Below are 14,740 nucleotides of genomic sequence, written 5' to 3'. Positions count from 1 at the left end.
TCGACGTTCCAGGCATTTTAACTGAGATACTGCAATGGGTAGCTGTCCGGGAGAACAAATTTGTCGTACTTCCAAAGCATCCCTGTTTTGAACCGATCTCCTAAGAGGTGCTGGGCCCGTTTATATTCCACCGACAAAGATGTGACTGCTGGAGCCATGGTCGCTTGCTCAACGGAGAAAAATTGTTTCATCGCGTCATGTAGTACGCCATTAGTCGTACATTCGCAGGCGTGTAAGTTATATGCCTTCGTAAACCCGTCTCGCTGTCGACCATACACGCACCAACCCAGTCAAGTTTTCAATGCTGTGGGGCCAGATCCTTCACTCACCTTCAATGGTAGGGCTAACCGCAGATTGTCGATCCCGATCAGTAGCTTGGGATTAACGTTCTCGTAACTCTGAATCGGAATCTGATTAAGATATTCGAACCGATTCACCGCCTCTTCCATGTGAAAACTCTTGCTTTATAGATTGAGACTGCTGACAGTCCGAGCTCCGACCACCTTATAACGTTTGCTGTGTGCCGCTCCCGAGATTTCGAAGGATACGTTCTGTGAGTTACTCTTCTGCCGCGATGTATTTCTGTCCAATGTACGCAGAGGGGTTGAATACTGCCATGTATATCGAGTTGTACCGTTAGCTCTAGCCCAGTAAAGTTCAGCCGGAAATGAACTGGAATGCCGGCTAGTTCCAGTTGGCATTCCGGCTCCAGTGACACAATCGATTCTAACTAGAATCGGTTGTGTCACTGGAGCCGGAATACAAAGTGGAACCAGCCGGAATTCCGGTTCATTTCCGGCTGAGCTTAACTGGGAGAAGCGTGAGAGAGGACCCCTCGTCTAAAAATTCGAATACATCTATCGTGCCGGATTATCCGTAGATGCCCACTGAGACGTCCAAAAAATTGTTTCAAAATCGTTCAACACAAGTCCAACGATGGACGTTCGTTGAACGGTTATTTGGACGTTGTCCAAATTGGTCCAACGAACGTCATTCATTGGACGATTTTGAAACCAACCGTTCTTAGAGGGTGGTTACTGGCATAATTCTGAATAGGAAATTGGAGTCATGGTATCAATGAGTGTGATTCTCTGCTCTTCCCGTTACAGGTACAATTTCGGTCTTTCGAACTGAATGTAGGAGCGGGTGGTGGCGGTATTGCCATCCGTCAGTATTACACCAGTTGCTGCTACGACAAGACCGCTTTCCATGTCCGACAGGCAATTTTGGCAGAGCCCTAGCTCCCGAACCTTATGCCATCGTTTATTTACTTCGAGGTCCTTGAACTCGTCACAATCGCATAGACGATGACCAGGTTTGCTGCACATCAGGCATCATACGTTTTGGTGTCACCAGAAGTAACGTGACTTTCGTTGCTCGGCAAGTGCGAGTTAACCTATCCTTTGGGATTTGGTCTTTCGCCATTCCCCGCCTGTATCCGGCACATATTAATTTTTGATCAGCTGGCAGCTTGCCAATCAGTTCTTGAAGGAGTGTGAGGTTCGAGAGATGAGCAAGCTCGCCGGCTGCTTCGATATGATCGCATAGTGCCTGTACCGCCATTCCGTATTCAACTAGGCTATTAGTTCGACTTTGTAGCTGAGAGCTATTGTACCTTCACCAACAAAGCATTAATTAATCACTTATTGAATCTGTGAGTACCCTCACAAGAAAAGTGCCACCACGAGTCGCATTGGACAAACTTGTCTGCAGTCTCTGGTATATTACAGGCGGCACAGTTACTCGATTCAGCGTTGAGGTTAGATTTCATCGGTGGGGTACAAATCATCGGCATCGCACCATGAATATTTTGAAGATTGTTTACGACCAGTAAGAACCTCGCATTGTTTTGATAGCCGTGTATTTGTCGCTTCAAAACTGGAATAAAAATTTGGACCATAGAATTACTCACTTTCTATAAAGCACTTATTTATAATTAATAGGAATTATTTAGATTACAGAAATGGGGTATTTATACACTGGAACTTCCATTTACGAACCAAACCGGGGGTTCGTAAATTGAAGTGTTCATTATCTGTGATTTAGTTCGTAAAAAAAGTTTGCTCCACATTCTTATTAAAATTCGTTGGTTGAGTCATATTCTCGATAACCATAACAATATGGATATTTTTGGAACGGGCTTGGCAAGTAGATGATGAAAATGGACAATTGGAACCTTTTTGAAATCCAAGATGGCGACTTTCAGTTGAGAAAAATCTTCGATAACCGAGGGGCAATTAATTAGTTACTTTAAGTACCGTTAAGTACCATGCAGTACATTAAGTAGCGCAAAGATTTAAAAAAGTACGCGTCCAATTCATTGTACTTTAATTACTGAAACGATTTTAAGTACATCTTCTTCGTACTTTAAACGCAAAGTATTTTTATTACCGTCAAGATGTACCTTAAATACTTTAAGCACAGACTAACAGACATAACACTATGAGGGAATTCTCTTTAAAAATATCGATCTGGCCATTTTCCCAGAACACTAGCTCCACCTTTTATGCACGGTCCCAAACACTCATTTACTGGTGGGTTACCCCTCAGGCTTGGGAACAATTTTTCACTAGTGGTCCATCCATATGCTTGTCCATATGTTAGAGGCGCCATAATTTCAAAAGCGGCCGCAGTCCCAACTACGAATATATTTAAAATGACCGTTAAAGTGGGCGAAGCATTATTTTTAAGTGTTATGTCTGTTAGTCTGTGATATAACGTCGAAATTTGTCAACCGATTTGCGAAAACTTATGTTTTCCTGAAGGCTCGATCGACTGCGCACATTTTCCTCTCAAACGGCATAAGGTCCGAATTGGGCCAACTCATATTCTATTTTGCACACACAAATTAAATGAAAACAGTTTATAGTTTCGCCTAAATTAAGATATTAAGTAAAAGATATCATCCGGCAGATCCAAAATCACGATAATGCACTTGATTTAATTAATTGTTGTTGCCAACAAAGATCTTGTTTTTCGGCTTACACATTTTTCAAAGAAAAGCGCATCGAAGCAACATTCTCGCACGTACACGAAAACTGAGAACCGCAACTTTTTGTGAGATAGAACAGAGCTACATGACAGCCATGAAAATGATATATACGCTTTTCATAATATTACCATAACTGAGAAACAGCTGGAGGTGCAAATTGGCCAACGGTCCGAATTGGTCATCTTTCCCCTACTCTATAATTATCCAATTCCGAAAATGCCGATGTTGCTTAGGTTATAGATGACTGAAGACATCGATTTTATGGCACATTCGTTTGACAGTGCACTACACCGGTGTAGTCGGTGCTACACTCATTCAAACTTGGGTGTAATCAGTCTATCTCTTTCTTTGCACTACACCGGTGTAGCACCAAGAAAAAACGAAAACGCCATTAGAAAAACTCTAGAAAGAGAACTGCGGAGACTTCATTTTGGATCGATTGGATTCGGGTTTAGCTGTCGAAACACGATGCAATGCCATGCAATGCCAAGGCACACGTTGCCATAAACGCGGTTTTTCTCTCCGCAGTTCTCTTTCTCGAGTTTTTCTAATCGATTTCTATCATGAATTCGTCAACCCCATTCCGAAAATATTCATATTGTTTGGGTTATAGAGAATTTATCTAAATCGGAAGTCGTCATCTTCGATTACCAAATGGCTCGAACCATCTCATGTCATGTATTCGTCATCCCCATTCCGAAAATACACATATTTTCATATTTTTTAGGTTAAAGAGAATTTATCTAAGCCGGAAGTCACCATTTTTAATCTGATAAAGTCAGTTGGATTACTGTATCTTTCTTTTGAAATCAAGTTTGAAAATATCGATCAAGCATCCGCTGAAAAATAGGTATAACCAGGGCCTTGTCTCTAACGTTTATTTTTTGGTTCATTATGGATTCGCCAATAAGTCACTCACGGTCCCTCAAAATGTCAAACCCAAAGATGACATTTTACTAGCGTCAAATGCACAAGCACTCATTTTTTCTATCGACGAAATGTATCTTAATCACAACAACTAAATGGTATCTAAGGAAAATAGAAATAACAGAGCTTGGAATACAAATTCTCAGGTAAGGCATGCCTCCTTGCAGCTCTATGTTTTGTGATATGCTCGAAATGGAAGTATCTTCGTAACGAGGCAAGTATTTGGACAAGAAAGCAGTTTTTGAATTTTTAGGATAAAATAAAACGTTTTTTCCGTCTGTTATTTGTTTGTAAAAGTGAAAGCTAACGGTTCAGAAACTGCATCGATACAAATTCCGCTTTTTGATATTCTTGAAGCTAGAGAAAATGCGAGCTAATTTCGCCAGTTGCAACTGTATATACAAAGAATATTTTTAGAAAATGGAAAAATACTAGATATCAGCTGAAGATCGTTTTGCCAAGTTTTGCTAGAAAATATAGAGCACTACATGATTTTTTTCAGATTCAAAGGAAAATGATAACAGTAGTTGGATATTTTGGGTTCCTGTTTTTACAATGTCTGAAGTTTGAAAAGTGTTTAAGGAGGCATCAGTCCGCGATTAAATTCAATATGTAAAATATACCAACAGTATAAATTTAACTTAAGAAACCTTCAGCAATAGTAAACGGGCTCCAGTTATGAATATACGACGCAACACACTGAATAAATATTTAAGAATTCAATTAAAAAAGAAATGCCTGTACACGAATACGTGGGTATTCTATTGCTTCCGCATATAACAAAAGTTGTACGCATAATTGCTTGAATGAGGTGATGTATTGATTTGGTACCACCTCAATTGAGACATTTTGACCGAAGCAACAATGTTACCCATGGATATTTATCGCATCGACCTGATGTAACACGATAAACCGTTCGGTGTGATCTAAATGAAGCGCCACGGAACCTTTTTAAGATATAAATATGCTGTCACGCGAATACTTCGACTTTGGGAAAAGTTGTGTTCCATACAATAAGTATGCTCCAGCTAATATTGTGTAAAGATATACAAAATTTCAATTTTATGCAGAAATTCTTAGTATGATAACAGAAGTTACCAACCTAATGTTAAACTACGATGAAACTCGTATCTGTGATGCACATTGAAATTCAATACTGCGAATAGTTTGTATACAGTTTAACTTGCGGTGTACAATCATCTAGTATCATGTCGATTCTCAGCGCGATTGAATCTTAGTTTGATATCATTGCTGAGAAACTATGGACAGTACCAACTGAGTTGCAAGGGAAACCTTCCTACTTTGGCTTGACTAGCTTCATGTTGAATCTGGTTCACAAATCAGATAAAATTTTCTCGATGGGTTGATAGATAACGATATCTAAAATGATAGATGGTAATTTATAATAAAAATAAAAAACGCATGCGTACTGTACTTAGTCCTCAATGTCAACTTGCGATTGATATCCCGCACATTACAACGAGTGAAGTCTTTCCCAGAAGATCGTCTGGTGTAAACCTTATTCACGTTTTCTGCGACAAAACCGAATCCATTACATTCCTCATACATAGGACAATATTAAAGATTATTAGGGATAATATTAGAGATTAAATTAACTATATTTACAGATAGACCTGCTTCGAAAAACGAAGGACGAACATTACAGGTGCTTTTCGAGTACATTTTTTCACAACATCTGACTTTCCATTTTTAACCATAGCAACTTGCACTATTTGTTGGCCTGTTGTTAGGTTGCGTTGATTATTTTCTGTTTTTAAGTACACTCGAAAAGAAACCAAACTGGGGCGCCATCCGGTGGTGAGTGAAGTCAATTCTGAAGGGACCGAAGTAACTCATTTGAAAAGTGTAAAGTAACCCACGTATTTTTGAGACTTTCTTCGTTCGATTCACGTCTTTATTATTTGTCTTTGGTATAACATTAGCTTAAGAACTTGGTGAGCTCCCCGGGTGCATCAAGAACCGTCATAGGTGACCAAGGTGGTCAAAGTTATTTTGATTGGTCATTAGTGATCTAAATCCGCAAATAATCCAAGTTAAGTTTGCACCCATTTTTATATGTATTACATCGTTCGGACATCATGATGTTACCCGTTTATATGGGAATTTGCTGCCTTTATTTATATGAGAAATGCAAAAATATTTGCGTGCAAATGGCGTTCACGTTTACTTTCACAAACAGAACAGTGTTCAATTTAATTCTCGACAAACATATGATTACGGCCTACACGCTCGTAAAAAGTTACTCAGATTCTGAGTACTTTTAACTCAGTTTTGAATGATGTTCGTAAACGTCAAAAATTGAGTTGTCATGTATAATATCTCTGAGTAACTCTGACTCTATTTTTGGGTATTACACAAGAAACCGTTTTGGAGTTACCAAACGGAAAAGCCGTTTCTCGCCAAGTTAAAAATTCCAAGCGTCATCCGCCATTTTCCATTAGTAGGTACACGCTCGTTTAGTTATCGCTCATCACTTTTTCACAAATAAAAATTTGTTCAAATATTTATAATAGTTGAAGCTAGAGTTGTAGTGTGTAAAATACATTTTAATTGAAAGAGTGGATTTGAACAACCAGCATGCAGAAGATTTCGGAAGAGGTGGATGCTGAAACTGCAATGAAGTTGCGAGGTAATATTCACGTTATATTATATATATATATATATATATATATATATATATATATATATATATATATATATATATATATATATATATATATATATATATATATATATATATATATATATATATATATATATATATATATATATATATATATATATATATATATATATATATATATATATATATATATATATATATATATATATATATATATATATATATATATACTGGAAAAAAGTGTAAGGTTTCAGGTTTCTCATGCCATGTGCCAAATTGTGGGAAGATGATTCCTGGACACGTGGATGAATTGAAGGAACACTTCCGGTTGGTACACAATTTGAACACCAGCAAAGCAGCCGCTCAACCTTTCCTTTGTTCAGAATGTGGTTCACTGTACCAGAGGTTTAAGAGCTTGAAACGGCACATAGAGAGTGTTCATCCACTAATTACAGAAAATTCTACAAATATTTCATACGACCATGACGCTGTTGAACAAATTCAAAATAATCATCCGGAAAATATGCTCGTAGATGATGATTATCTGTTGAGAATAACGAATACCATATTCTTTAAAACGGCGCCGTCGTTGGATGAAATTACTAAGAAAATTAGTAAATTCGCCACAGATTTGCGAAAAGATGTATCTCTTCCCGAGACAAAAATCAAAAAGTTCTTACAGGTTACCTCGAATCTTATAGAAGATTACGAGTGTTACATGTTGAATCTATTCAGAGAATTTTTGAAATCGAAGTCGATCCCATTAAACGATACCGACGCTTTGAAATTTATAAACGACGCATCTTTGGATGGAATTTTTGCAGACGTAGCTTCTCCAAAAGACAACCTAGCATATTTGTCTGGAGTTGCGGGTTGTGCTGTGCCAAACCCTAGGGAAGAAGTCTTGGGAAGAACTAGAATCACTAAAACTGTCCCTGCGATTACCAAACTAGGCAAAAGAAAAAGTGTACAAATAGTGAAAGACGTTGCTCACTATATTCCACTAACCAGCATTTTAGCACTGGTTATGAAGAATCCCGGAGCTCGCAAGATGATAGCAGAAGAAGCAGTGAATGACGATATCTTGTGCGGTTTCAAAGATGGTCAACGTTTCAAAACACACCCGTTCCTGACACGGTTTCCCGATGCATTACGACTCTCGCTTCATCTGGACGATGTCGAATATCTGAACCCTTTGGGATCACGCAAATCAAAAAAAAAACTTACCAATTTCAGTGTTAAAATTGAGAATCTCCACCCCGCAATTAATTCATCCTCCAACAGGATATATCTAACGCTTACAGTTCGCTCAAGAGATGTAAAAAAATATGGCTACAATAACGTTATGAAACCGCTGATTCAAGATTTGCGTGAGCTTGAATCAGATGATGGTGTTGTAGTACAATATGGGAGTGAAAAGTTTACGATGAGGGCAGTTCTAGTGCATGTTTTGGGGGACACGCTGGCAATTCATGAAATTTTCGAGTTAATGGGGCCCCAATCAAGTCTATTCTGTAGAATGTGCTATGCGACGCGTACTGCACTTCATTGTGGAAACATTGGTGATACCTTCCCTCATCGCACTGAAGAAAGCATACAAGGTGATTTAAATGCTCTTCAAAGCGGAACTAAAACACCTTCACAATGCGGAATCATTCGAAAATCAGCACTGAATGAAGTTAAATATTTCAACATAGCGGAAAATAACACGTTTGATCCAATGCATGATCTTTTGGAAGGCGTCGTCATGGTCGTAATCAAATGTGTTTTGAACGAAGCTGTAAATATCCATAAAGTGATAACGATTAGTCAAGTCAACCAAATTATACAGCATTACGAATACGGTATAACTGAATCGGCTGATAAACCTACCGCTAATTTTACTTGCGAGAAGTTAAAAGCACGTGGACATGCTATTCCTCAGTCAGCTTCGCAATGTTGGCTTCTCCTTCGAGCATTCCCTTTTATGTTCAACCAGATTCTCGGATTTAATTCAAATTTATCATCATTGCTTAGAGCTCTCATGAAAATAACTTATTATAGTTTCTCCAATAAGCTAACATTGAATCAGATTAACGATCTGGAAAACGAAATCGAATGTTTTTACAAGTTGTTCAAATCCTGCCATCAACCCTACCAATAAATTCCATCACATCTCTCATTATCCCTACATAATTCGTCAGGATGGGCCAGTTGTTAATCATAGTTGCTTACGCTTCGAAGCGAAATTCAAGGAGTCGAAATCCCAAGCGAAGACATGCAACAATTTCATCAATTTAACAAACAGCTTTGCTAAGCGCCTGAATCTAGCACAGATAACCACTATTCTTGACCATTCATACGAAATTGGTACGGTAGATATCGTTTCGTCAAAGCACATACACAAAAAATCTCTAAATAATTTACTCCTGATCCGGGATCTACCAGATTCAATCAAATATATAAACCATATGAAAATAAATAACACAAGCTTTCGGCCGGGACTGATAGCGAAATACCAAGTATGCAACGAAATGTCCTATGGTTTGATAATAGATATATTGCAATCGGATAATCAAATTGTTTGCCTAATACAGCATCTCGAATGCGAATATTGTTTACAATACAACAGTTACAAACTCAAAACTGACAGTCAAGTTATTCGCATATCACACAAGAACTTGCAAACGAAAAAAACATACAACTTATGGAGTATATACGGAGATTCAGAAGAAAACTACTATATAAGTTTGAAATATGTAGATAGTTAGTAGGGAAATAAACTTGGAAATAAATTTATAATAAAATAAACAACAATCAAGAAGGTAGTGCAAACAACTTGAGATGTCACTTTAAACCTTTATATATACTTATTCGCTCTTTTCAGCCCAAAAAATAAACGATCAGAACCTAGTTCTGCTCAACGATGCCGACCTAGTTGAAATGGGGATAATCGAAAAAGGATCCCGTCTAACAATTCTTAACATAATAAAAAACTATAGTTCTGAAGCTAATCCGACCAAAGATAAAATTGATGAGACTTCCACTAATGTTCAAAATTTGGTAAACTTTCTACTATAATTACTGTAAGCGCTTGTCGTACTATACATATTTAACGTTTTCAGATTAACCGTTCGACATTCGAAGATGACGCAAAACTCCGAATGAAAATTTTGTATCCAATTTTGGATCAAGGGATCGTACCAGATAAGGACGGTTTAAATCATCTTACACGAGTCGCATGCAAGCAAATGGAGACTCAAATAATGGACGGTCAAAGGCAAGTAGAAAGTTTTATTTGTTACTCTACTAGTGCATCAAACTATGAACACTCCTTAAAGTGTGATAGAATGAATTGTTTACATTGAACCGCACGAGTCTCTCCGCTAGAGCAACCTTGCGGCGAAATGCGCAATGCCTATACATATTTATAGGGCTTACGGCCAATTTCTTTATCCTCGCTTAAATTTTAAACCGGGTTCACCAGTACGTTTAAACCTGGTTAAGACGTTAGGCGAGAATGAAGAAATCGGCCCTTAGTAGTCCTTCGAGCAAATATGCAGGTGATCTAACACTGTCTATGAGCAGAGAAAAGCAATGCCTTTCGTTGTGAAGCTTCTATTTCAAAAAACATCGTAGTCAATCAGTATCATGCATTATTACTTCATTGAGCCTATGAAACTATGAAGTATGCATAGTAATGAAGCACGGCCAAACAACTTCACTTCTGATTATAAATATAAAGAAATGTATGAAACACAGTACAAACTGCTAGAGGAAACCACATAGTTATCAGTTCTTCGCATCCTGATTTCAATATTGACCATTCTTTACACATCTTCAATCTGGTTCGATTTATAAACTTCGGCATAAGAACGTACATGCGTCTTTGACGGTGGTACTTAGAAAGCGTAATTCGTCATGTTCCGGCACAAAATTATAAAGACGACCGACGACGACGAATTATAATAACTTAAACATTTAAACCAACAGAATTTAAAGGTATACAATTTCTGTTTATAGCGAGCGTGTTTATTTGTTTACATATACAGTTCAATCGTAAATCGACCAAAGGGTCTAACTAAGCCGCAATGTCGTTGAATCGAGCAACAGCGATGCCAGATTTACAGACTGTGGACAGATTTGCTGCACTGAGAAACAAAAATATGCAGAATTAGCATACTTTCATTCCCGTCTCTTTTGCTGTAATTCTCGACGAACATATGATTACGGCCTAAAAGCCAACCGTCAAAATCCACTTTGAATGGAAATTCCAGACAAACCGTTACTAGTCGAACACAGCTCACAACAGTTTATGAAAGAGAAAACTTTTCTCTTTCGTTTACTACCAACATCTGTGATTGGCGTGTAACGGTTTGTCCGGAATTTCCATTCAAAGTGGATTATGACAGTTGGCTTTTAGGCCGTAATCATATGTTTGTCGAGAATTTTCATGCATTTTCTAGCATATACTTCTAGTAAATATTCAATTAGTGGATAGACCGAATACGTCCAATGCACAAAATTTGCAGCAGAAGAAACGAGAGGCAGATCAAAATATGATATCGGTGATTAAAAAAAAGTTCTGCGTATGCCTGGTCCAGACATTTACAGACTTTTAAAACAGTAATAAACTGACCGATTTTCTTCAGAAAATAGATGTGTCCCAGCATGCAAAGAATTACGAATCAAATACCGTTCATACTTTTACCATTTAGATTTTTTTTAAGAAATTTAGAACTTAATCTTTCACGGAATCTTTTTGGTCTTTTTCGGAGTAACGAACCAATGATCTCTAAATGCGCAGGTATCCTTCTGTTGATCAACAGCATGCGGCAGCTGTTCAAATCGTAAAATTATTTCCACAACTTAGTAATACGCGAGTCACACCAACTGCTCCTGATGAGGTTTGTTATTCTATGCTTATTTAATTTCTCTAATATAATTATAATTATTTTCATGCTAGTCATTTTTCTTTTGGCGCAACGGAGGCAAGGAAAAGGGTGCTCATACTGGCATGATATTTCATCGCATCCGGAATGTCATCAAACAGCTACCTGCAGAAAAACATAAATATAATCGAGGAACTATGCCTGTAGAAGAGTCCGTTTCAACTGAACTTGTAGAGCGGGCTCAATTGCTCCGAGTAATGCTTGCATCGGCATCAGTAGCAGAACATATTTGTGATGAAATGGACCGATGCTTTCCAGTCCTCAAACTGTTATTAAAAGAAAAGAAACCCGTTAATGATATCTTGGATATGTTTCCACACCTGTGTTCATATGAAGGATTGGTGGTAACATGTTTATTTTTTATTATTTACTATTTCACTTTATGGTATTCACGGAACATATGAATATTTATATCATATCACTTTTTCTAGATTCGTCAAATGTTTGAGAGATTGTATCCTAACAGAACAGAAGGTCTCAAAATCGAGGATGTCTTCTCTCAGTGTCTATCTTATTCACCGTCCAGATTCTCTAGAGTAGAAGATGGTGAGATATAATTTTTTTTAATTTAGCCCAAAGGTCTGTCATAAAATTTTAAATTTGTAAAACTATTCACAGATCACATTCGAGGATGCTTGAGAATAATTTCTCATATGCCAATTCGCGGACAAAAAAGAACGCTGGTAGGCTGTCCAACTGTAGGCGAAGAACATTCGGCTTCAATTTTAATTCGTTGGATTGGGGTAAATGCAATATAATATACATAAGGTTAGATGTAATGATTTTATATCATCATTAGGAGTGCTTAGATACATACATGGCATCCCCCGCAACTGATTCCAAACTACACATGGTGTGCGTAGCAAGCCCGATGAAAAGAGGAAATTATGCCGTCATTTGTGAGAAAAAAGTTATATTCGAGACTAACAATTCTATTCATGCAGTGGAAATTTTATTCAAATGCCACGCAGTTCTCGGAGTGGAGGTGCCACCTAATTTTAGAATGTTTTGGGACTTTCTGGCATGTGCCATATATAATATAATTCCGCACAGTCAGAGGACAACTGTGAATAGACTCGTCCAAACTTTTATTGAAGTTTCCCGCGCACGTATTGACAACAAATAAAAGGACAACTTTTTTATACAATACTTACTAAAAACCATAAAATTTAATAAACAGAAGTTTCTTTAATTATTATTGTAAAAATATTCCATAAGAAAAGAAAGACTGCATTGTGTTGTATCCAAAACAAAATTTTGACGGCCAATTTCTTCACTGGATGTAAACCGGTTTAGTTCCAGTTCAAATGCAACAATCGATCATGAACCAATTTAAATAGGAATCGGTTGTTGCATTTCTTCTTACAGAAACCATTCAGAATTGCAAGTCATAATCCGGATGGCTCCAGTCAGTATTCCGGCTCCAGTGACACAACCTATTCTAACTAGAATCGATTGTGTCACTGGAGCCGGAATACTGACTGGAAACAGCTGCAATTCCGGCTCATTTCCGGCTCATTTCCGGCTGAACTTTACTGGGTTTTAATGAAATCCCACTGAGACGTCCAAAAAATTGTTTCAAAATCGTTCAACACGGGTCCAACGATGGACGTTCGTTGAACGGTTATTTGGACGATGCCCAAATTGGTCCAACGAACGTCCTTCATTGGACGATTTTGAAACCAACCGTTCTTAGAGGAATATTGCACTCATAAATTGGGTAATATTCTACCCAAAAACTGAGGAATTACAACTGGCTTTGTTGTCTACTCAAAAATTGGGTAAGCTTCTGCTCATAATATGAGTAAAAATCGATCAATTTTTGGTTTTGTTGAAGTTCTACTGAACCCAAAATTTGAGTAATGTTCAACTCAAAGTCTGCGTAATAATTACTTAATTTTTGGTTTTGTTAAATTTGTACTGAACTCAAAATTTGAGCAATGTTGAACTCAAAATCTGAGTACTAGTGAAGCACTTTTGGGTTTAGTGTAGATAATATTGTACTCAAAAACCGAGTAATAATTACTCAGTTTTTGGTTCAGGCTGGCTTACTCAAATTTGAGTAACTCCGGAATTACTCAATTTAAGGGTTGTTCCACTTTATCTGGAAATGGGTGGGATTAAACTCATTTTTGAGTAACTTTTTACGAGCGTGTAAAAGCCAACTGTCAAAATCCACTTTGAATGGAAATTCCGGACAAACCGTTACTAGCCGAACACAGTTCACAACAGTTTATGAAAGAAAAAATATTTTTCTTTCGGTTACTATAAACATCTCTGATTGGCGCGTAACGGTTTGTCCGGAATTTCCATTCAAAGTGGATTTTGACAGTTGGCTTTTAGGCCGTAATCATATGTTTGTCGAGAATTTATTTATAATTTTATAATTTGAATACGGATTTGTCTGTTGATCTATTTTCAGTTCGACCTTCAACGTCAGAAACCCGTCCACAAAGCAGTTTTTGCAAACTGTCAAATTTGTGCAACAAAGAAAAAGAACACAACATTACTTCTGTGAACTTACCTACCAAAAAGCTCACCTACCAAAAAGCTCACCTACCAAAAAGCTCCCCTACTAAAAAGCTCACTGAATACAGACTTCCACCTTAAAAGTGCTTTCTAGATAAAGCTCACAGCCTGGTGGCGGGAATCGGAACTACTGGAGTTGCCATAATTATCGAGCAAATAAACTGTTTTTAAATTTTGCATAAGAAACACAAAATGACTAACAACCACATAATGTTTAGTCAATTGCCCATACTTTTAGCTATCTCCTGGTGCATTGTTTATTCCAGGAAAACCTGGGTGCTGAGAAATTATTTTTTTAGTAAAAATATAATCTATCAAAAAGCTTATTTACTAAAAACCTTCCTTACCATAAAGTTAACTTGTCATACTGAATGATATTGGTTCACAGACATGGGGGCGAGAAATTGATTTTAATATTAATTAATAGTAGAAACATATTCCACCTACCAAAAAGCTTATAGCTACCTACCAAAAAGTTCGTCTGCTAAAAAGCTTCTTTATTAAAATTTTACCTGTATGCCACATGTATCCGCACCCTGGTGACTCAAAGTTAAACATCGCTAATGTAATGATACGCGTGTGAATCAGTTCTCATCATTCGTTGGATGGTAGAGTTGGATTTAGATGTCCGATTTTTAGTTAGGTATAATAGAAAAACTTGTTTTAATCCACCTAGCGGTGCAATTGTGCCTTTCTCAATCATGAACATGAGAATTT

General features: G+C 37.4%; 1 protein-coding gene across 1 annotated transcript; it reads left to right on the top strand.

Moving 5' to 3' along the window:
* Positions 1-10,849: 10,849 nt before the first annotated feature.
* Positions 10,850-12,915, top strand: LOC131692759 (uncharacterized). Its single transcript, XM_058980000.1, has 3 exons — positions 10,850-11,449; positions 11,509-11,838; positions 11,926-12,915. Exons 1-3 carry the CDS (start codon positions 11,342-11,344, stop codon positions 12,049-12,051), a joined length of 564 nt encoding a protein of 187 aa, XP_058835983.1. The 5' UTR covers positions 10,850-11,341; the 3' UTR covers positions 12,052-12,915.
* Positions 12,916-14,740: the final 1,825 nt, after the last annotated feature.

The sequence above is a fragment of the Topomyia yanbarensis genome, chromosome 3, assembly GCF_030247195.1.
Source record: "Topomyia yanbarensis strain Yona2022 chromosome 3, ASM3024719v1, whole genome shotgun sequence".
NCBI classification, from domain to species: Eukaryota; Metazoa; Arthropoda; class Insecta; order Diptera; family Culicidae; genus Topomyia; species Topomyia yanbarensis.
The sequence above is the reverse complement of the archived record's forward strand: the minus strand, read 5'-3'. Positions and strand labels throughout refer to the sequence as shown.

Coding starts and splice junctions, on each gene's coding strand:
- LOC131692759 (XM_058980000.1), top strand. CDS start 11,342: ATGCGCAGGTATCCTTCTGTTGATCAACAGCATGCGGCAGCTGTTCAA. Junction 11,450..11,508: donor CACCAACTGCTCCTGATGAG/GTTTGTTATTCT, acceptor TTTTCATGCTAG/TCATTTTTCTTTTGGCGCAA. Junction 11,839..11,925: donor GTTCATATGAAGGATTGGTG/GTAACATGTTTA, acceptor CACTTTTTCTAG/ATTCGTCAAATGTTTGAGAG.